The sequence below is a fragment of the Rhincodon typus genome, chromosome 34 (genome assembly GCF_021869965.1).
Source record: "Rhincodon typus isolate 14 chromosome 34, sRhiTyp1.1, whole genome shotgun sequence".
NCBI lineage: Eukaryota > Metazoa > Chordata > Chondrichthyes > Orectolobiformes > Rhincodontidae > Rhincodon > Rhincodon typus.
The window spans coordinates 12,382,921-12,406,379 of NC_063365.1; the positions used below are offsets into that span (position 1 = coordinate 12,382,921).

Below are 23,459 nucleotides of genomic sequence, written 5' to 3' on the forward strand. Positions count from 1 at the left end.
TAACAGCATTATATTTACAGCTGATTGTGGTTTTCTATATAAAAATGTTATATTGTCTGTGTATAATAAAAGAATTGTTAACAGGTTTCTTTTCCATCACTTGCGCTGGTGCTATTCTTTGCAATACTTCTTTCCATTGCCAGTTCTATGTCAAGAGCTCTTAGTTGCTTCAGAAAGCCACGATTTGGTAAAATACACCGGTGTTTAATTACTTGTTGAACTGCATCCACCACTGTCATATTCTTGTAGATCATCAGGTAAGCCAGGACAAGTGTTGCTGATCGGCTCCGGCCCCTTGCACAATGGACTAGGAGCTTAGCTGGAAAAGCAGAGCAATATATATTATAGGACAACTTGGTCCACTTTATTACAAGTTAGGAGGGTGTACTTCTCTAATATCAGAGTCACTAGACCACATGAAACAAACAGATCCTAAACAAAAAAAGCTGAAGATATAGACCAAATTGATATTTTTCTAAATATCTAAACATAACAAAGAATTTTTATGCCACCTTTTTAAACCTGCTAATTCAAGGATAACATGAAATTACTGCTTCTTTTTCCGCAATGCTTCCTTCTCTGTTGAGTGTTTCCAACACATTCTGTTTTTGTTTCAGGTTGTCAGTATCTGCAGTATTTTATTTTGATGCAAAGCACTTTGGGATCTTAGATAGCTGGTCTTGCACAGACCCCAGGCCAAAATTGAACTTCCTGAGTAAGTCGGAATCAATAATTACCTAAAACACATACTCAGTGAAGGGAAACCACTTGGTATAAAGAAGACGACAGCAAAATTTAATCAAATGTCACAGATATCCATATGGCAAGTTTCTTAAAGCATAAAATGCTGGCAAATCTAATTTTTAGATTCAGCTATAAGCTCAATTTAAATGTAATGCAGTGTAAACATTAGTAAGAAACCGAATCATCTGGAAGGAAGTGCAGTCTTTAAAACAAAACATGATAACACAGTCTTTGCCTTAAAATTTCTACCTGTGCACCTACAACTGATGGAAGATATTGTGAATGTCTTAACATGCGTGAAATAGCTACCGCTGTAACTTGGAACTGAAGACCTTTTGAAATATCTTTCATCAGCAGTGACTGTGATGTACTTGATGGTTTATTATTGCTATTAGTAATCATGCTGTACTTCTTTAGGCTTTTAATGATGTGTGTAAATGTCATATTTTCTGCAACTGAGCTCTCCACTGGGGGAGGATCGTTTGCAAAATGAAGCTTGTTTAAAAAAAACATTTAATGACTATTGTGTATCGCCTGACTAATTCTGTGAACCTTAGTGGAGTAATGTTACATCAGAATTGAAGATTACCGTAATGCACGTCAGATTGGAACACATCAAATTAACATAGGGCTTTGAGTTATGATGACCTTTGTTATTGGAGAGTACTGCTGAAGATTTTAATCCAGGACAACTAATACCTCCTTACATAACTCATTAAAATTGAACCTAATTTTAGAAGCAACTCAAAACCATTTCATTACAGTCTCAACATGGTATTCTTGACTTTTGCCGAGCCTTGTTTATGGAGCTTATTTATCAGAAGTTTAAAATTATGCAGAACAGAAACTGGTGATTTGGCCCATTGAGCTATTCAATTATTGTAACTCCCTTGCTCTTACTCCACTGCCCTATAAAACATTCCTTTTCAAACACCAACTCAATTCCCAGGTGAAGTTATTGTATGTCTGTGGAACCAACCATTACTGGCTAATGATTGTGGTAGAGTGCTGCTGGCAATCCTTATTTTCAAACAGGGCCTGTTTAGTAGTCTATCCTCTACCACTATTATCTAGAGAATCTTAACAAAAATAAACACTTGGCTTAACAGCCAGATACTCAACAGCAATAAGTGCACGATGTGTTGGCTAGTTAGACATTGCTACTAAGACCATCAGGAGCTACGGATGTTGTGTCTAAACACATTAGGATCTAGTGTTGAACTCCTCGCTTCTCCCCCCAAGACAGTATTACACCATAAGATTGGTGCAGCCTCATGCAGCGTCCAGTATTAATCCTTACAGAACCATTATGTTACACAACAGAAGTTACTATTGAATCTGATTCCACCTCCCTTTTGAGCCAGTCTGTCCTAATTCAGAAGAACTTCCTTCATTGAAAATTAATCTCATCTTAACTCAGTTTCTTTTACCAATTACCTTAAATATGTATCCACTTTTATCATTAGAAACAACTTCTCCTTATTTACTTTCTCAAAATCTTTGATCATTTTGTACATCTCTGCTAAGTACACGGACATAGACTGTAGCGGTTCAAGAAGGCAGCTCACCACCACCTTCTCAAGGGCAACTAGGAACAGCAATAATGGTGGCCCAGACAGTGATGACCATGTGCCACAAGTGAATAAAAAAAGTCTACTTTTAGCCTTTCCAGCTCCAAGGAGAACAATCTCAGTTTCTCAACTCTTCACAATAAACAACTAAAAGAAACACAAATGTTAAATACTAACACACCTTTCTAACTGTGAAAGATTATCTTCCTCTTGGCAAGAAATAATCTCTAGAATTAGAGAACTCTGAAAGTTCAGAATATACATAACACAATGGAGAGGATGTTCTTAATGAAAACTAAAAAGGCAGATTTTTTTTAATCTGTTTAGAGCACCATATTCAACAAATTTAGTTTTAAGCCATATTTAAGGTATATCGATTAACTTTTTAAAACTTGTTTGAAAATATTCACTTTTGTAATTGTTACTTTTAAATCATGTATGATTGTAGAGGTGTAAGAGTTGTTAGTACTGAACAATTGATGGGAGAACATTCCTGAATATTTAATAGTTATACGCATCACTGCAATGATAGTGGTTAGAATGTGCATTATCACTTACCCCCTGATGTGCTTAGTGCATTGTCGATATACTGGGCAGCTGGATAGAAGAATTCACTTAAATTAAACGTTGGCACATCTTCAGCCTCCACACCATAATAATCAATAGGCATACCCCTATAGTATTCATCTCCTGTGTCCACATTCCAGCGACCATGGGCTGCATTTAGTACGTGAGTGAAAGCCATCTTTTCAATCGTATACCGATCCAATGCTGTTACTCTATAATAAAATATACAGAGTTATGTTAATTTAGTTGACTTGTGAAAGTGAATGGAAGTGTATTTCTTTTCACTACTGCCAAGTTTTCAGGGAATAAAATATCTTCACTTTCCTGACCATTTCTTCTGAACACACCATCCAAACGTGTGTGTGGCCGGCCTCAGATCCCTGCTAGTGTCACTCCATAACTAATCAAGAGAACATACAGAGAGCAACCAAATTTTACTCAGCTTACATCAGGAGCTGGTTCATTACAGTCTGTGCCTTCTTACAAGCCCAGCCAAAATGAACGAAGTCAAAGTGCTTTTATGCCCATAATTAATTTTCTTTTGGGAGCGCATTACATTTTGGGGAAGAAATAGTGTTCTTTACAGAAAAGAATAAATGGTTGTCAGAGCTCCAAATGGATAGATCTTTCAATAAGTTGGGACAAACAAAATAGAACACATAGCCTCTCCCACTGTACTTTGCGATTCTACGAAACTTAAATGATGGGATTATTCAGATTTAGTCAGTACAAGGTAGATCTTCCTTACAATTGGTGAGACTCCTAAATAGATTCGGTGTTTTGCATTTTACTTCATATCTCCTCTAAATACTTATAACAATGTGCAGGGTAATTTTTAGTGATGTAATTACCCATTGTAAAAGATCTACCCATTTTTAAAAAGAAATAGTTAATTGAAAATGCTTCTGATCATTTCAACACAGATTTATGCTTTGAGAGTCAACTTGACACTTTCTACACAACAAAGGAGCAAAATTACCAAGAGACAATTTTGATCCATGTAAGCACCTTTTCGCAACTAGTGGAGGAGCTCATGACAGTCATCAATGCTGGTATTTGTGATTATCCAGATATAGCAGTGAGATTGTGCTCCAAGGAGTGTTGTGTCCAGAGAATTGGACTGTAGATTTTGAATCAGTTCTTTCCCCAGAGAAGTGACTGCATATTTTTATAATGTGTTATTCATGTCGATGGTCAGCTGGCAGGACCAGGCTGCTTATTACTTCAGGACAGATTGTCTGTATGCATTTAGCATGATGTAAGCAAGTGAAATGTGCTTTGCAGGAGGTGACTAGCCAAAAACCGGTACAGAGAGCAAGGGATGAATTCCCACAGGGAACGGCCGTGTAGAAAGTTTAAAAAACAGATTGTGGACAAAAATAAGAAAGGTAACAGAAAACCCAAAGTGTCAGAAAAGTATCATTAGCGATCTTTGCTGGTGCCTAGTTATATCATGTCAATACAGTGTGGAGCTGGAGGAGCACAGCAGGTCAGGCAACATCAGAGGAGCAGGAGAGTCAACATTTCAGGTCGGGACCCTTCTTCAGGCCACTTAGATAGGGACTAACAATTTTGCTTTATTAAACATACTTTTATTTGTTTTTAGCATAAAGAACTGCAGAAACAAAACCTTAGCCCTAAAGTCTGTATACGTTTCCTCATGAACCAGTCCATCCATTCCCACTCCACTTCTAACTCCCATACCATTATCTTTTCTTGTGATAACTAATTTCTTTAATTATTCCTCTAATTCTTTTTAAAATAATTTAGATTGAACTTCAACAGTGGTTTATGATACGAAACTATACGCTAACCACCCTATGAGTAAGGCATATTTTTTTTCTAATGTCCCCATTTAGTTCTACTGAATCTTTAACAATTTTTTGTCATGTCATTTGAACACATTCAAATGTGTTAGGATTTAAGTTGTATGATTTACAAATGTTTGTTATATTGAAGGTAATTTTATTTTAGTCCCCCAGCACGAGACAGATGTTATATATTTAGCATTATAAAATCTATATTATACAGCTTTAATCTAGTTGCATTTTGCTGTTTAATTTGAACTTACTCATCTCCTATGTAAATATCTGGCCAGACTTCATTAACATGAGCAAATTTTGCAGTGCCTTTCCAGAAGAGTCGCTCCAGTTCAAATGCCCCTGGAGTAATGTAATCATCATTGGGATCCACTTTCACAGCTGCATAGGCACTTTTCTTGCAAATCTCTGTACCTCCAGAGGACATTGCTGTCACTATAATGTTCCTGGTGTAGAAAGCTTCTCAAAGTTTCATTGACCTGTGTGTTGGATACAATGTACTGTTTAGAAATGTTAGAATGACAGACTGAAAATCTGATTTCTCGAAAGGGCCAGCTGCCACTAAAGCCACCATTATTTAAAATTACATCTGTAATTAAAATACCGATTGTAAAGAAGATTTCTAACAGGATTACACACAGAGTGTATTTACCAATCCCAGGATAGACTTCCTCTGTATAATAAGGTTAAGGAGAAAATGTTGAATATTTCATTATGTGAAGAACACAAGGAGAAACTGTCCCTGCAATTCATATCCTGTCTATGCCTTCAAAAGGCTCCAAATTGGTTACATCTTGTTAAAACAATCTGTGAAACATCCTCATGATAATCCTTCAAGAAGCACAGCAATGTTTAAACAACACAAAAGAGAGGTGTAACGTATTCCCCAAATCTGTATTTTATTAATTTAACTCCCTTTACTACTACATACCCCGGAGTTCATCTAGATAGACAACAGCCCTGCAAGTGCTGCTCTCCAACTGAAAGTGGCACCGAATGACCAAACCTTTGCTATTGATCTAGTTCAATTGGTCATGAAAAGATGTGAGACAGGGTCTTGGGGTGACTGCACTTCACACCAAGCAGAGAAGGATCAGAGAGTCCATTCTTCTGTTGAATCGCACTGCAGCTGAACTGAGATCACAGCACACAAATAGCCACCAGCATCAGCCTTGGCTCACTGCCCACTTTGAGTAAGAACTTGATGGCCTGGTCTAGATTTGCACTTTGTTGCAGTACTGAGGGAGTGCTGAATTGTCAAATGTACTGCCTTTTAGATGTGACAGTAAATTAAAGTCCCAAGTGCTTCTCAAGCTGTTAATGAGACACACCAACTGGAAGAATTGAAATAAAACAAAACAAGACTCTGTAGGCAAGGGACATCCCAAATGTCTTTGCAGCTATTGAAATACTTCCATTGGACTGTTGTTGATATAGGGAAGCACAGAAGCTTAACCACAAATATCACACTGGAGCATTGAGCTAACTCTTTACAGACATCAGTTTAGGGAATGATGTTGAGTAAACCATTAAGCCTCAGAGTCTTTCAATGTCAGCTTGAAAGGCATTTGGGACTTTGAGTTAGTGTCACATCTAAAAGGCAGTACTTTTGATAATTCAGGACTCCCTCAGTACTGCAACCAGGTGCAAAATTAGACCTGGGCCATCAAATTCTTACAAAGTCGACAATGAGCCAAGGCTGATGCTGGGGGCTGTTTGTGTGCTGTGATCTCAGTTCAGCTGATCCTACCAGCATTTTCTATGTATCCTGTTATCTCATTCTGTATTATGGATTTTAGCATTTTCCCTAAGAGTTTGGTAATGGGAAAAACGTGGAGAAACTGAGGCGTTTTCATTTTATAAAAGATCTATGTGCAGTTTTAAAATCAAGTGAGTTACAAATTTCAAGCTCTAGGTAAAAATCCTCTTGTCTTCTGTCCCCTGACCAGTGTGACACTACATTCTAATTATGTAACCCACTTCTACATAAAGCAACCAGCATTAATAAAATGTCATCTATTGATTTTGAAACATTGAGACACAATATTTGTTTAAAATTAAACTTGAAAAGAATTCACTCCTACAGATTTCAGCTAACTATGATGATTACAATTTCATTTCATTAAAAATTAAAACTGGACAAAATAAGGCGAAGAATATGATTTTAATAAAAAACCTGTTAGAAAACAGGCAAAAAGAATATGTATCGCAGTTACTTACAGAGAGTACACAGTGAGTTTAGACAGACACGAGGTAAGGACCAGAACCAACGTCAGAATCAAAGTTCTTCTCTCCTATTGCTTCCATTCTCTGTTCCTCGATCTCTCTCGCCTGTGTATTTACTTCGGGAGTTGCTAACTTTGACCTTCGCCTGAGCTTAGGCTCCAAGCCAAGGCAGGGTCATCATTGCACAGGTGGTTAGCCTATTTTTAGCTGGAGCCTGAAATCCAAACCTTGGGCCCACATTCCAGCTCTGAATGCAGGCAGAAAGCCACAGGGGAAGTAGCCTTGGTCTTGTCAGATGAGTGGTCAATGTACAATGCAGCCTGAGGAATTGTGGAAAATACAGCACAAAGGGCAGCCATTCAGCCCTCATTCCCATGCTAGCATTAAAGCTCAGGCAGAGGTCAGAGCGTCACCGCTCCCCCCACCCACGATGCGTGGGATCCACAGGTGGACCAGAGGTTTATGGCCCAAGCTCTATTTCCTGGGGATGAGCAAGACACAGTGTTCATATGGTGTTGGCTCCGTATGGTCTCGAACTTAGAAAGTGGCCGGATGCTACAGTGGGACTTGAGGGCCATGGAGGAGTGGATCCATCTTCTACTGGAGCTATGGAAGTGGTAGCCACTCTGAACCTCTGTGCAACTGCTTCCTTCTGGGAAGCAAGTCATAGTCCCGCAAATGCATCAAAACAGTGACCTATGCCATCTGTGCAAGATCTCCACAATTCATTTCACTACCCCGCTGCATGACACAATAAGTTCTGTAGCCTGGCCAGTAGGATTCAGGAATGTAGCTGGCTTCTTCCAGGTGCTATTGACCGTACACATGTGGCACTGAGAGAGCCGTGCCTCATCGCTGTGGGAATTCAGCAACAGGACTATTTCATGAATGTGCTGGTGATCTGTGGTCACCGTCACTGCTTCCTGGACGGTGTGTGCCCACTACCCTGGCAGCTGCCATGCCTCCTGGAGCAGTCCTGTGTAACTGGTGCGTTTGAGGATAAGGATGCCTTACAAAGCTGGTGAGTAGGGAGCAGGGGCCACTCACTGTGACAATGGCTCATTATGTAGCCCCCGACTGATCGAGAGTGGCTGTTAATGCTACTGAAGCTTCTACCAGGGCCATAGGGGAGTAGACAGTAAAGCTGCTGAGGATGTGATTGGATAGGGGCTGGGGGCTGTGGACTGGGTTATAGTCAGGACAGCATGCGCACAATGACTGCTGCATTTCCTACATTGCCACAGCGATTACACTTCAAAAAAGTATGCCATTGACTGTAAAGAGTTCTGAGATACTTTGGTCATGAAAGGTGCTATAGAAATGCAAGGCTTTGTTTCTTTATTAATTCTTCAAAACCTCATAACAAGGATGACAGCCTTGGATGCAATAAACCACTAATTTCTAAACTCTTTATTCCATTCCATCAGTGTATAGGAACTATTATTGAATTCACAGAATTCCTATTGTTGTTACTGCATTTCCTTTTATTGATACAAGTGATAAAAACAGTGATCTTTGGTGCTAATAAAGCTGTGTCAACCATAAAACAACAGTCAATCATATCTCATGTATCCAAGAAGATGCTGAACTAAATTGAGAGCATAAAGTTAATAAATCTCTGTCTACTTTCGCTGTACTATTTTCCATCCAGATATTTTGTAAATGAAGCCTTGTTGTGAGGTCACCATATGTCAAGCATTCAAGGTCCAATCATCTTTTCCTTTCTTTCATTAGGGCTCTGTCAAGCTCTTGGAGTTGAGAGAGGAAGCCATTGTTAGGTGAGATATTCCGATGAGCGCTCACTGTTTTAATAGCCGCAACCAGAGACATCTTTTCACAGATCATTAAATATGCAAGGACTAGGGTTGCTGCTCGGCTGATTCCCATAGCACAATGAACAAACACTTTACCTGCAAAGGAGATAAATACTGGTAACAACACAGACTGTGCCTACAAAAACAGAAGTTGCTGGAAAAGCTCAGCAGGACTGGCAGCATCTGTGAAGAAAAAAATCAGAGTTAACATTTCGGGTCCAGTGACCCTTCCTCAGAACTGGGCCTAGATTGCTGCATGTAGGAGGAACTGAGCTTCTGAGATTACCTATAACTTGAGATTATTGAACCAATTCACCGGCACTCTCTTATAATAATAACTCTTTAGTGGATCCTATTGAAGACTCTTTTTCAATTAACTTTATAGTGTTAAATAGACAAAGGGAATCTGAATGATGCAATCGATGTGCTCTGCTGTCATTTCACTCCATTGATCAGGGATTACATCAAGTCCACACTCTTTACTTTTCTCTGTGGACTGCAAGGATCCTGAATGATGTCAGCTTGTACTGTCTCAATCCGGTTGCAAATTGTCTTAGGCTCATGTGCTTGTCTTCTAACTGCCCTTTGGCAATTAGGGCTGGGCAATAAAGGCTGACCTAGTCAGGGATACCCATAAACCACAAACAAGTTAAAACAATATAGTGACAGTGAACTGGTTATCTCACTCACACAGGTCACAGGAAGAGTTGGTTTGAAGTATCAAAATGTTCCAGTGATGTAATAATGCATACTTTTAGTTTGGTTGTATTTGCTTTTTAAGTCAATACACAAATGGTATGAATTCAATGTTGCTGGTCCCAGTACCCCTTATCAGACAGTGGGGAGGTGATGGTCTAGTGGTATTATCGTTAGACTATTAATCCGGGGACCCAGGTTTGAATCCCACCACTGCAGATGGTGAAATTTAAATTAAATTTTTTTTAAAAGTCTGAAACTAAGAACCTAATGATGACCATGAAACCATTGTCACATTGTTGGAAAAACCCATCTGATTCACTAATGTACTTCAAGGAAGGAAATTGCCATTCTTACCTGGTCTGGCCTACATGCAACTCAAGACCCACAGCAATGTGGTTGACTTTTAACAATTGGGGATGGGTGTGAAATATTGGCCCAGCCACTGACACCCACATCCTGTGAATAAATTTGAATAAAAAAGAGGCTGCACTGCATCTTCTGGGGAATAATATTCATATTGTTTTTGATATGCCTATGAAAGAGCTTGCTGTTTAATAAGGCAATCAGCCACTGTTCATATCTCTTCGAAGCAGATTGTTATGTCCTTCCATGTAAAAGGTGCTATACAAATGCAAGTTATTGATGCAAGGTGTTCTTCTCCAAGGAAGGTCAACATTGTTTAATTTCTTATGCACCCTTCCAGTCTAAACTATTCATGTAGTACATGTGGTGGTTTTAATAGCCTCATCTTCCACACAGTGAATGGTCCTGTCTTTACCATAATTCCATCAGTGTGACATTCCCTAGATTTCCAGTATGACAGGCTCAGTCATTCCCACTGGATCCTCATCCTCATCTCAGATCTCAGCTTTTTTATAATTAACAGGAATCAGTCTCTCTGTAAATCTGTACAGGGGTTTCCAAAAAAAATCACTGTATCATACTCAAGGGATAACATTGCCCAGTTCCTGATAAAACCTGCCATTCAGGTTGTGGCCTGGTTTTCTTGAGAGAAGCTGCCATTTGCATAGAATGATAGAGTCATAGGGCTGTACAACATGGAAACAGGCCCTTCGGTCCAATTCATCCATGCTGACCAGATATCCTAAATTAATCTAGTCCCATTCGCCAGCATTTGGCCCATATCCCTCTAAACCCTTCCTATTCATGTACCCATCCAAATGCCTTTTAAATGTTGTAATTGTACCAGCCACCACCACTTCCTCTGGCAGCTCATCCATACACGCACCACCCTCTGTGTGAAAAAGTTGCCCCTTGGGTCCCTTTTAGATCTTTCCCCTCTCACCTTAAACCTATGCCATCTAGTTTTGGACTCCCTTATCCTGGGGAAAAGACCTTGACTATACATCCTATCCATGCTCCTCATGATTTTGTTAACATCTATAAGGTCACCCTTCAACCTCTTATGCTTCAGGGAAAAAAGTCCCTGATTACCCAGCCTCTCCTCATAACACAAACCCGCTAGTCCCAGTAATATCCGTGCAAATCTTTTCTGCTCCATTTCAAGTTTAATAATATCTTTACTATAACAGGGTGACCAGAACTCCAAAAATGGCCTCACCAATCTCCTGTACAGCATAACGTCCCAACTCCTAGACTCATTGCTCTGACCAATGAAGTCACACATGCCAGATGCCTTCTTTACCACCCTGTCTACCTGCAACTCCACTTTCAAGGAACTATGTACCTGAACCCCAAGGTCTCTCTGTTCCACAACACTCCCCAGGGCCCTACTGTATAACTGTATAAGTCCTGCCCTGGTTTGTCTTATCAAAATTCAATACCTCACATCTATCTAAATTAACCAATTTCTGCCACTCCTTGGCCCATTGGACCAGCTGTTCAGGATCCCATTATACTCTTAGATAAACTTCTTCACTGTCCACGTTGCCATCAATTTTGGTGTCATCTGTAAACTAACTAACCATGCTTCCAATATTCTCATCCAGATCACTTAAATAAATGATAAAAACAGTGGAGCTAGCACCAAATGCTGCCGAATACAGCTGGTCACAGGCTTCCAGTCTGAAAAACAACCCTCTACCATCATGCTCTATCTCCTACCACCAAGCCAATTTTTTACCCAGTTGGCTAGCTCTCGCTGGATCCCACGTGATCTAATTTAAAATGGAACCAATGGGCATTGGGGGCCAACTCTCCCACTGGTTGGGTGAGGAGCAGCAGGTCCTGACAAGCCAAACAGATGATCTCAGCAAATTACATGGACAGGGACCATTGAACTGCCTTCCAAGCCTTTCCCTTACCTATAACACCAATATTTTGGGTGTGTCTTTTTAGAAAGTATTTTATAAAGAGATTAGAGTTTCCATTAGTAGAGTTATATATCAATGATTCATAATTGTTTACCTGGAGCTAGAAACTATTCATTTGCAATAAATAGTAATTCTTGCTAAGTACTGGTCCATGCTTCCTGTCAACTTGGGTCTATTTCATGGGTAAATTGTGGAATTTTGCATACTTTTGTAAAATCTTTAACTTCTGTGTTAACTCTGGGAATTGCTGGCCTCGTTTTCTACCTGCTAATGCAGTATGATGTAACAATACGAAGCTCATCCTTATCAGTGGTGATTCATATGCTAATATTCAGGATCTATTTGAGTACAACAGGGTTTATGACACTTATTGGGAAAGGATAATAAATATTGTCCAATGGCCTGGGAAACCCCAAAAATAAACAGTTCAGTTAAAAGCTTCTAGAACATTGGTGCTAGCAGATGCTATAAATACAGGTGTGTATTTATCCAATATTCTCAACGAAATATAATGCAAAGGCCAATCTGAGAAACGTTTGCCCATAGAGTGTTAAGTGGATCTCTTCGGGACAATGTACATTTTATTGGTTGTTGACTATATGGACAGGAAAACTGGAGTTTGCATTTCCAACTTGATATGGTCTTTAAAAGGTCTCTGACACACATCAGGTAATCTGATTCAGATAAACACTGTTTTTATCTCCGTCATCTTCCTTCATGGCAATGTGACAATTAGTGTTTGTGTTGCTCAGAGTTGACTTTTAATCTGACTTCAGATTCCATGGGCTGTCTTACCTAGCATCAGTTCATAGCGAAGAGTTAAAACAACTCTGACTCAGACCCACCCCACGTGGATTCCAACTGAAGTTTCATCTCTCATGTTTTGAATCCTCTCAGGATCACAGATATCTCCGTGATGTTCAATGTTCCATGGACAGCTGCTCTTGCCGCATCCTGAGATCCACACTCAGTGCCATGCAGCGTCACATGCACACTCTCAACCTCTCTCTCCAACAGCATCGCAACACACTGGCTCAGCGCTGCACCACTCCGCAGTTCCACTTCATCCTCCGGCTCATTCGTCGAGCTAACAAGAAACTTTTTCTTTTCCTTTCAGGCATCAAGGCCCACAAGATGCAACAACTCAAAAATACCCATGGCCCTCTTGGACCTTCCACCCCAACCCTTCCCTCTGACTCCATCCCCTCCCCCAACCCCCCCACCTCCTGTCGGGTATTCACCATCCCTCCTAACCTTCCACTCTCTGATGCTGAACGTTCTGTACTCAGCAAAGGCTTCAGCTTTATCCCTCTGCATCCCCACCTTAATGAATTTTGGGCACGACATGACATCGAACTCTTCTTCCGCCATCTTCGCTTCTATGCTCATTTCTTTGGACAAGAGTCCTCTCCCATCCCACAGACCCTTTTGCCCAGTTCCAACACTCTCCCTCCACCTGGAACCCTCCCTCCGGCTTTTACCTGAGAACTGTCGACGTGACATTAGTCGCCTAAATTTCACTGCCCTTTTCACTAAATCCAACCTATCTCCCTCCGAACTGACTGCACTCCGTGGGCTTAGATCTAACCCTGACTTTGTCACTAAGCCAGCCGATAAGGGTGGTGCTGTTGTTGTCTGGCGTAATGACCTCTACCTTTCAGAGGCTGAGTGCCAGCTCTCAGATATCTCCTCCTACCTTCCCCTGGACCATGACCCCACCATGGCACATCAGGGCATTGTATCCACTACGGTTACTGATCTCATTTCATTCGGTGATCTTCACCCCTCTGTTTCCAAGCTAATAGCCCCCCAATCCCACACAGCTCGTTTCTACCTTCTGCCAAAAATCCACGAACAGGACTGTCAAGGTAGACCCATTGTTTCAGCCTGCTCGTGCCCCACAGAACTCATCTCTTCCTACCTTGACTCAGTCTTCTCTCCCCGGTCCAATCCCTACCCACATACATCCATGATTCATCTGATGCCTTACGCCGGTTTCAAAACTTCCAGTTTACCAGCTCCAGCCACCTCCTCTTTACCACGGTCCTGCAATCCCTTTACACGTCCATTCCCCACCAGGAAGGTCTTTGGACTCTCCGCTTCTTTCTGGAGCAAAGACCTGAACCGTCCCCACCCACTACTACCCTCCTCCGCTTGGCCGAGCTTGTCCTCACCCTCAACAACTTCTCTTTCAACTCCTCTCATTTTTTTCAGGTAAGAGGGGTTGCCGTGGGTACCCGCATGGGCCCTAGTTATGCCTGTCTCTTTATGGGGTACGTGGAACATTCTTTGTTCCAGTCCTATTCTAGCCCCCACCCACAACTCTTTCTCCGATACATCGATGATATCATCGGTGCTGCTTCCCTCTCTCGTCTGGAATTGGAAAACTTCATCAATTTCGCCTCCAATTTCCACCCTGCCATCACGTTCACCTGGTCTATCTCTGACTCCTCCCTTCCCTTCCTTGACATTTCTGTTTCCATTTCTGGGGATAGACTGGCCACTAATATCCATTACAAACCCACTGACTCCCACAGCTATCTGGACGGTATATCCTCACACCCTGCTTCCTGTAAAGACTTCATCCCATTCTCTCAGTTCCTCTGTCTCCATCGCATATGTTCAGATGAGACCAAATTCGACAAGGGAGCCCCCAAAATGTCCACCTTCTTCCTCAACCAAGGATTCCCCAGCTCTGTTGTCAACCAGGCCCTCAACCAGGTCCGACCCATCTCCTGCACTTCCGTCCTCACCCCTTCTCTTCCCTCCCGCAACAGCGGTAGGGTTCCCCTTATCCTCACCTACCATCCCACCAGCATCCACATCCAGAAGATCATCAGATGCCATTTCCGCCACCTCCAGCGAGATGCCACCACCAAACACATATTCCCCTCCCCTCCCTTGTCCGCCTTCTGCAGGGACTGTTCCCTCAGGGACACCCTGGTCCACACTTCCCTCACCCCCAACACCTCCCCATAGCCCTACGGCACCTTCCCCTGTAACCAGCAAAGGTGCAACGCCTGCCCATTTACCTCCTCCCTCCCCAGTATTCAAGGGCCCAAACATACCTTCCAGGTGAAGCAACATTTCACCTGCACTTCACACAATCTAGTCTACTGCATTTGCTGCTCACAATGTGGTCTCCTCCACATTGGGGAAACGAAGCATAAACTGGGTGACCGCTTTGCAGACCATCTACATTCTGCTTGCTAAAAAAGACCCTGAACTACCTGTTGCCTGCCATTTCAATGCACTACCTTGCTCCCTGGCCAACATCTCTGTCTCTGGCTTCTGCAGTGTTCCAGTGAAGCCCAACGCAAGCTGGAGGAACAACACCTCATTTTCTGCTTGGGGACCCTCCAGCCCTCCGGACTCAATATTGAGTTCAATAATTTTAGGGCCTAAGCTCTCCCATGTCTCAGCCCCCTACTCCACACACCAGGCCTTGTTATCACATAGCCTGCCATTACACACCCCCTGTTGTTAGTCACTAATTAACAATTGTTCACCCTCCCAGCCTGATCGTTAGCAACTCCTTTGTCTGTCCAACTGTCTTTCTCTCTCTTTGGGCTCTATCCTATCGTTTACTCCCTACCCCACACACCTCCCCATTTCCTGCATCTAAACTGATGTTTTCCCAGCCACTATCAGTTCTGAGGAAGGGTCACCGGACCCGAAACGTTAATTCTGTTTTTTCCTTCACAGATGCTGCCAGACCTGCTGAGCTTTTCCAGCAACTTTGTTTTTGTTCCTGATTTACAGCATCCGCAGTTCTTTCGGCTTTTTTTAGTTAAAACAACTACTTGTTATGTATTGTATTGTCTGTAAAAAGCTAGGAGCAATTGTCTGGATAAGTGTTTTGGTGGGCTACATTCACAGCTGCACTAAAGAATCAGGGCTTGTGTAACATGCCATAAACACAAAGAAATCTCTGCTTGTACCGGGAGAAATTCCACCTTGGTTCCAGGTATGAAAAAGGACCACTTCTTACAAGCGGCGTAAAATTTTCCCTCGTTTTTTTTATCCCACTGCAGATGGAAATGTGATGAAACCTATACAGCAGGACCATATGAGACAATAGATCTGACCTTACTTTCAAATAACCTTGGACGTTTACTTACCACCAAGTGTGTTTAGTCCAGCTCTGATGAATTTAGCAGCTGGGTAAAAAAAAGGACTAAGATTGAAGTTTGGGTCATCAAATGCTTCTACTCCATAGTAATGTATTCCCATGTCTTTATAATATGTGGCTCCGGTGTTAATATTGAACTTTCCATCAGCAGCGTTGAGGATGTGCGTAATCCTCAGTCTCTTTAGAGTTCCCTTGTCTCGAGCAGTCCACCTGGAGAACATTAAATAATTATTTTAAGCTGGTTTAGAACATAAAAAGCTTACAGTGACTGGTTGTAGTGGCGATGATAGGCAATTTCACTGCCCTCACATACACACAGGCATTTACCCAGAATTTGCTGGAGCAGGACACCTCACAGCTGTCAATCTCATGTCTCAGTGCAGATCACCAGTTGTCTCTCCATTTCCAGTTCTGATACTGACAGAGGTCTTCAGGTAGGGTCTTGAAGTTCAGATTCTCATAGTTAGTTTTCATGGTCAAGCAGCAGCCAACACTAATCACTACCACCCCTCCACATTCATCTACACTGAGAAAAAGGCACACTTGCTTTGTCTTCTGCTGGACAGACTACTGATAAACTGCAAAAGATCCTAACACCACACTGATTTAAGGCAGGCCTGGATAGCGCCTGAGCCAATATGGTATTAGTTGTTTAAAGTTTTTGAGAAGATTTGTTGCTCGGATTGTGGATGAGCTTGTAGACATGCTCGCTGAGCCAATGGGTTTGGTTGCAAATGTTTCGCCACCCTGCTAGGTAACATCATCATCGATTTGTGCAAACATATCAACAGAACACCAATGGGATCCCCAGTATAAGGACTGATTGCAGAAGCAGTAATAGAAAGGTTAGAGTGGACAGCGCTCCCCACTATACAACCCAAACTTTGGGTCCAATATGTAGATGACACCTTTGTGATTATTAAACGCACTAAACTGGAAGAAACCCACTGACACATAAACAACATCCTCACCGGGACAAAATTCACAAAAGAAGAGGAGAACAACAACCAACTACCCTTCCTAGGCAAAATGGTACAACGCAAAAACAATGGGCAACTCCAGACTAGCATATATAGAAAGACCACACATACAGACCAGATACTCAGTCACACTAACAACCACCCCAATGCCCACAAACAGAGCTGCATCAGGACACTATTTAAACAAGCCACAACACATTGCAGCAACCTGTAACTACACAAAGCAGAACAGGAGAACCTGTACGGAGCCTTCAAAAGGAATGGATACCCAAAAAGTACAATCTGCCGTTATCTCCAAGACAGACCACAACAAGAAGACACAACACCACCGGAATCACTATTCACCCTACTGTATGTCAAGGACATTTCAGAGATGACCACAAGACTACTCGGACCCCTAGGTATCAGAGTAGCGCACAAACCGACAACCACCCTACGACAGCTACTGATGAACGTCAAGGATCCCATACCCAAAACCAGCAAAACGGGGATAATATACAAATACCATGCAAGAACTGTGAGAAATACTTCATCGGCCAAACCGGAAGAAAATTGACAATATGGATACACCAACACCAACTCGCCACCAAGAGTCATGACCAATTCTCACCTGTCTCACTACACTCAGACAACGAGGGACATGAATTTGACTGGCACAACACAGCCATAATCGCACAAGCCAAACAGAGACACGCGGGGAATTCCTGGAGGCCTGGTATTCTAACTGGAACTCTATCAACAAACACATTGAATTAGACCCAGTGTACAAACCACTGAGAAACAGAACTGGAAATAATACCGACCACCCCAGCAAACCGAGGCACAAAAATAACAAGCGGGACAGAACACCGACGCTTCACCGGAGGCACACTGACAATGTTACCTAACGGTGAAGGAACGTTTGCAACCAAACCCACTGGCTCAGTGGGTATTAGATGTGTTTTAAGCCCATAGTTTCTGCGGAACATGCCGCTAACTACATGCACCTGAAACAAAAATGAAGTAACAGAATGAAAATAATATGTAAAATAAGACCTAAAAAAAGCACTTGAAAGTATCCATAACATTTCAATGAACATTATACTGTTCTGGTGAGTAGTTTGAGTGAGCACATTACTTACTTGTCCATGACCAATAACCAGTTCCAGTTTTAACAGATGAAGTTGTGAGGGTACGTTAAATAATCACCTAAAGTGTGGTGGAGGTAGGTCAATGTGTTCAAAAGGACGTTAGACTGTTATTTGAAAAGGAACAAAGTGCAGGGTTACAGGGAGAAGGACATTAAGTGAAACATTCATTCAAACAAATACAGCACAGTCACAGTGGACCAAATGGCCTCCCTCTGCCCTGTAATAATCCTGTGATTCTGTTAAACCTGGTGAGAACTTGATCATTACATTCAGCTTTAACCTGTTGCCGGAGACAACAATGGCATAAGGGCCTCTGGCCTGTAAGACAGATTTTAATTGCCCTGTTCCAAGCCTCGCAGAAGCACAATGCTGTCCCTACAGGGAACAACACCTGCACCAGTCTCCCAACATTCCCAGCCCTCACCTTTCTGTTCTTGGTCCCTGTTTTGCAGTGCTTACCTGGAATCAGTGAGTGGCTTGGGCTACTCCACTAAGCCCTGCAGGTAGTGTAATGTCAATGAGTCCAAGTGGCTAAAAACACCAGACCGTCTGCCGAATAAGAAATTAACTCTCAGGAGCCTATTCCCACTGGTTTCCTGCTCCTTTTTAATACCCACCCTTTATTTGACAATGCAACAAGGGCGTGTTAACTGAGTAATCTTTTGCAGGCATGCTCTTACGCATCTCCCAGGTGTAGGTTTGGCCAAACGTGATCCACGTGTCCACTTCCTCCTGCTTTGGTCCACAGAAGCCGATTGAGGTCTGATATACTCGGAGGCTCATATTCGTCTTTCCTCTGTGTTAAACCAGACCGTGATACAAGGGTGTCCATTTCTGAAATTGCAAGGTTTTGTTATTATTTCTTTTAAAAGTTGTACTTCTGTGTTGCTATTGACTCTTTTCACTGTTTTTAAAGCATAATGATTGTAAAATGAAGGATAGAAACTGAAATGAGTGGTTGAGTCAGTTTGAGAGTCCTTGTGTGTTTCACTTACTATAATTCATTGTAAATTTGCTGTGCAAATTCTGCAATCAGATATGTCACTGCAGAATTAGACTCTCAGTTTTCTTATTGATACATTCCCTTGATTAAGGCCAGATAGTCAGGCTGTTGAATTTTTCGGGCTAAAGTTTTGGATATCTTTTGCTGCCAGTTGGTGGATATTTACAATTTAATTCTTTGGATTTCCCACATTGTGTGAACATTTTAAAACTCAGGGATGTAACTGACTGGATTTTCCACCTCGAATTCCATGGCACGGCAGGATGCCAGGAATGGGAGATGGCTGATTGAACACAGCGTGTGACCTGCCCAGAAACAGAAATTGCTGGAGAATCTCAGCAGGTCTGGCATCCTCTGTGGAGAGAAAGTAGAGTTAACATTTCAAGTTCAGTGATCGGAATGGGCCTGACCACCCTGACTTGTCATCCCTTTCACTGATGGGTGGAGGCAGTGATCTAACCCTGGAGCTTAAGAGACCGTTATGTAGAAAATTACTGGCCATATAAATACCTTGTGCCAAATCTCTCTATTATTTTATCTACCTAGTTGGATAGCCTGGCACATTTTACTGGGTGAGACAAGAAGGAGTAGGGACTTCCTTTGGTAGGTTCTCTGCTCCCATGGAAGTCAAACTACCCAACCTCCCATCCCCAGCCTTTCATACCCAGACCCACCAATACCCTAAAGGGCTGACCTACACCTAACCTCTATTCCCATGTCTTTGCTTCATACCTTTGATTCCTGTATCTAACATATATCCACCAATTTTGGACTTGGAAATCCAGTTCACTCAACATCTCTCCTAGTCTTCGGGGGAACAGGGTTCCCAGATTTCCATTGATCTTTATATGAAAAATACATTTCCTAAAATCAGTCCTCAGTAGTGTTGGTTTAATTTTGAGATCGTGTCATCTTACTCTGGTTTCTGCAGCAGGGGAAGTAGTTTTGCTGTACCTAACTGGTGGGTGGCACAGTGGCTGAAGTGTTAGCACTGCTGCCTCACAGCACCAGGGACTTGGGTTCGATTCCACCCTCAGCTGCCTGACTGTGTGGAGTTTGCACAGTCTCCCCGTGTCTGCGTGGGTTTCCTCCAGGTGCTCTGGTTTCCTCCCACAGTCCAAAGATGTGCAGGTTCAGTGGATGGGTCATGTCAAATTGTCCTGTTGTATCCAGGGATGTATAGGTTAGGTGGATTGACTATGGAAAATGCAGCATTGCAGAAATAGGATCTAGGTGGGATGCTTCTCGAAGGGGCAGTGTGGACTTGATGGGCTAAATGGCCTGCTTCAACACTGTAAGGGATTTTATGATTCTAACCTTAAAGTACTCTCACCACACAGAGTCTTTCTCTCTAGGCACAAGCCTAGACCCAAAGATAGACAACATGTATAGTCTTCCAAAAATTTTTAGACATCTTTTAATGCCTTACTGCCTTACTTTATATGGACAATGGTCCAGATTCTGAAATAGTATTTGATTCATGTATGCCAGCAGAAAAATATGCATCAAGTTCCTTTACTTCAGCTTGAGCTCTGTATATTTTTTAACTATTTTCTTATCAGTCATTCACACCCACAGATGGAAGAAAAAGACAAGCCAGAGTACAAGATATTCCATTATATCTGCATTGCTGCCCTGGTATTGGATAGCAATGATGGTAATTAAAGCACAATGAAATCAAATCCATTTGTCTTGACCTTCTGCTGCCAGGAAGATCAATGAGGACATTAACCTATATCCTTCTGTTTAGATCCCCTGTCTGAACAAGGCTATGCCAGTTATTAATGAACTAAACTATCAATATCAGATTATTTAGTTCAAGCAGCTTTTTGTTATTAAACATACATTCATTGTTGTGAAAACCATTGAACAGAACTTTCAAAACAAAATCAAAGAACTGCAGATATTGGAAGTCAGAAACAAAAGCAACAATTGCTGGAAAAACCCAGCAGGTCTGGCAGCATCTGTGGAGAGAAAGCAGAGTTAACATTTCAAGTCCGGGTTCTGAAGAATGGTCACTGGACCCAAAACATTAACTCTGCTTTCTCTCCACAGATGCGGCCAGACCTGCTCAGTTTTTCCAGCCAGCTTTGTTTTTGAACAGACTTTTAATGTTGAATGTTATCCCAGAAGTGTCTCTTGTTGGATGTCGTATCCCAATTGTTGAAGTTACTCTGGCTGCAAGTATGAATCCTGTTGATGAAACACACTGATCGAAAGCTGGGCAGATACTTGTCTGAACATGACATCTACTTAGCACAATGATCATCAGAGAAGAAAAAGAATGTAACTTCAGAGATGCACTCTCAAACTACATTGAAAAATTTCTTAACTACAACTTGCTTCTATTTACTGCATGTGCACCTTTAGAATTGTGGTCAATTGCAGCATTTCCCATGTGGATAAACTCACTGTCAGAAATCAGTGATCGTTTTTCTAGGCCTTTTGGTTAAACAAAATATAAGCAACATTAAAATTTGTCAAAGGAGAACTTATGGAAACCATACCAGTTACTTGTTAATGAAGAAAGGTTACCAAACTGAATATTTGCTTACATCAGTCATTTTCTTTAAACTCTATTATGCACTTAGAGTGGTTAAACAGCTAGTAAAATTACTGAAAAATTCTTCTCTTCCTACAGGTATGTTCTGTTTTCCTTTGGTCGTATGTACAGACATTAACTTTTATATTACTTTTTGTCCAGTGAGCTATCATCTGGTGACAGCCCAGTTATATCTGGACATTCACATAGATGTAAATCTGCAATCTAATGCCTTGTGATAGCCCATCATAGCATTAAACCATGCACCATTCAGCATTTACTAACTTATTTTAATCTTTTCTCTTGTAGGGACACACGTTTACTGCCACATTTGACCATTTAGCAACAATTACTGTCTATCAGAAGGCAACATAACTCATTGTCTGTTAAAAGCTTTGAGATGCAAAAATAAGGAACAGCCTTTGGCCAAAGTTGGAAAAGATCAATTGCACTTAGTTTTCTAGCTGCAGACCATCCAACATTTGTTCCAGTAAAAATAACTGTCTGCTTCTGAACCATTCCTGTCAGCCAGCAAGAACAGTTTTAAACTGACACGAACATTGTCTCTCTCCCCATTATGCAATTTGTGGAACTTACCGTCTTTAATTCTTACGGTGAATTTGTTTCACGGGCTCTTCCTTCCTGTCCCTACTCCATTCCCCAGTTACTAAGCGATGCTCTGTGCCCTTCTCCCCTATCAGTTTACTAAGCAAAACATATGACTGTCTCTGTTCGCACTGTCATTCCCTAAACTGCGCAACTTCTCGGGTTTCTGGCATTGTGTCAGACTGGGTTACTGCCAGACAACGTGACCAATGGCTGATTACCCCAGGCTGGCAGATACATGGGAGCCTTTAAATTCCCTCTCATTGCATTTCTCCAAACTTCCATTACGTTAGAAGGCAGGAGGAAAAAATGTGTTGGAAAATCTTTTTCACGTACCACACAGATATCTCATTTACATAACAAAGGCATTACAAACAACCGACATAATAATATACTTTATTCCATTACGTTGTGAGTTACAAACAATTTTTTAAAAAGTGTTAAATATTATGGAAGGGTTACAATTAGAGAAATTAGCTGTGATGGAAAATCACAAACTATTTCTTCAGGTAGAAAATTCCTTTAACAAACAATTAATATGATCATTCAATTGGAACAATGGTAACGGCTATCCAAATAGTGCAAATTATTCCCTAATTTCTAACCTTTTCTTTAATATTGCGATGTCACTACACAGAATCATTGACGATAAATTGTATTTCAATTTTGATTATTTGAAAAATCACAACCATCTCTTAACCCTTTGTCCCAGATGGATAGCATGAGGTGGTTCAGAAGTCCAATAGTGAAAACGGGACAATCAGAGAAATTGCCTGCAAGTTACTGCAGTCGTTTCTCACTTCGAATTGAAGGAAACCTGAAATCAGAATACAAATGTTGTCCAGTTGCTTGCAGAATTGTGCGACTTTTCCTGGGTGGACTTTGTCTGGTGTTGGGAAATAAGAAATGAGAGCTGCTAACATTGTGGATCAATGTATATTTCCAAAAGTGAAAACAGCTGGGTAGATCATAGGGACTGTATGATCTTTTTATTGTATTAATCTTACAGGGCACATTCGCAGTGCAAAGGGATGCACATAATATTTTTGGAGTAGGCTGTTGCATTACTTCAGTAAATGGCCCAAAAGGATTGCAATATCCCTCTGCAGTTAGAAAATATTTCAAACCTTGAGCAAGAGGCAATAACACAGCATTAGCTGGTTGTCCTCAGCAATATGCTGCACCTTTGGTGGACTGTAGTTTCTTCTCTTCATTTAGCTTTATGTGTAATTTGTGTAATTGTTCCAGAAAAGCCCGGTTGGGTGAAACAGGCCTGTATAAAATGAGACAACAAGGTGCAAGGCTGGATGAACACAGCAGGCCAAGCAGCA

The 23,459-nt window shown here is 41.5% G+C and overlaps 3 protein-coding genes across 6 annotated transcripts in view; all 3 read right to left on the minus strand.

Moving 5' to 3' along the window:
- The window catches only part of LOC109936756 (adenosine kinase), a 503,574-nt gene that overhangs the window by 231,537 nt on the left and 248,578 nt on the right, over nt 1–23,459 (minus strand). The gene's annotated exons all lie outside the window — the stretch shown is intronic.
- On the minus strand, nt 12–15,962 carry LOC109935009 (dual specificity phosphatase 29). Its single transcript, XM_020533688.2, has 4 exons — nt 15,857–15,962; nt 4,954–5,181; nt 2,874–3,094; nt 12–319 (listed from the first exon to the last, which is right to left on the minus strand). The coding sequence occupies exons 2-4, from the start codon at nt 5,127–5,129 to the stop codon at nt 78–80; spliced, it is 639 nt and encodes a 212-aa protein (XP_020389277.1). The 5' UTR covers nt 5,130–5,181; nt 15,857–15,962; the 3' UTR covers nt 12–77.
- dusp13a (dual specificity phosphatase 13a) lies at nt 8,392–22,327 on the minus strand. Its single transcript, XM_020533689.2, has 4 exons — nt 22,120–22,327; nt 18,658–18,811; nt 15,857–16,077; nt 8,392–8,838 (listed from the first exon to the last, which is right to left on the minus strand). Exons 2-4 carry the CDS (start codon nt 18,807–18,809, stop codon nt 8,639–8,641), a joined length of 573 nt encoding a protein of 190 aa, XP_020389278.2. The 5' UTR covers nt 18,810–18,811; nt 22,120–22,327; the 3' UTR covers nt 8,392–8,638.

Excerpts from the sequence above, each read along its gene's own strand:
- LOC109935009 (XM_020533688.2), bottom strand. The coding sequence starts at position 5,129 with ATGTCCTCTGGAGGTACAGAGATTTGCAAGAAAAGTGCCTATGCAGCT. Across the intron at positions 3,095-4,953 it reads GATATTTACATAGGAGATGA|AGTAACAGCATTGGATCGGT; the intron begins GTAAGTTCAAAT and ends ATTTTATTATAG. Across the intron at positions 320-2,873 it reads TGCACTAAGCACATCAGGGG|CTAAGCTCCTAGTCCATTGT; the intron begins GTAAGTGATAAT and ends CTGCTTTTCCAG.
- dusp13a (XM_020533689.2), bottom strand. The coding sequence starts at position 18,809 with ATGGACACCCTTGTATCACGGTCTGGTTTAACACAGAGGAAAGACGAA. Across the intron at positions 16,078-18,657 it reads AACCTACACCTGGGAGATGC|GTGGACTGCTCGAGACAAGG; the intron begins GTAAGAGCATGC and ends AATGTTCTCCAG. Across the intron at positions 8,839-15,856 it reads TGGACTAAACACACTTGGTG|GTAAAGTGTTTGTTCATTGT; the intron begins GTAAGTAAACGT and ends TCTCCTTTGCAG.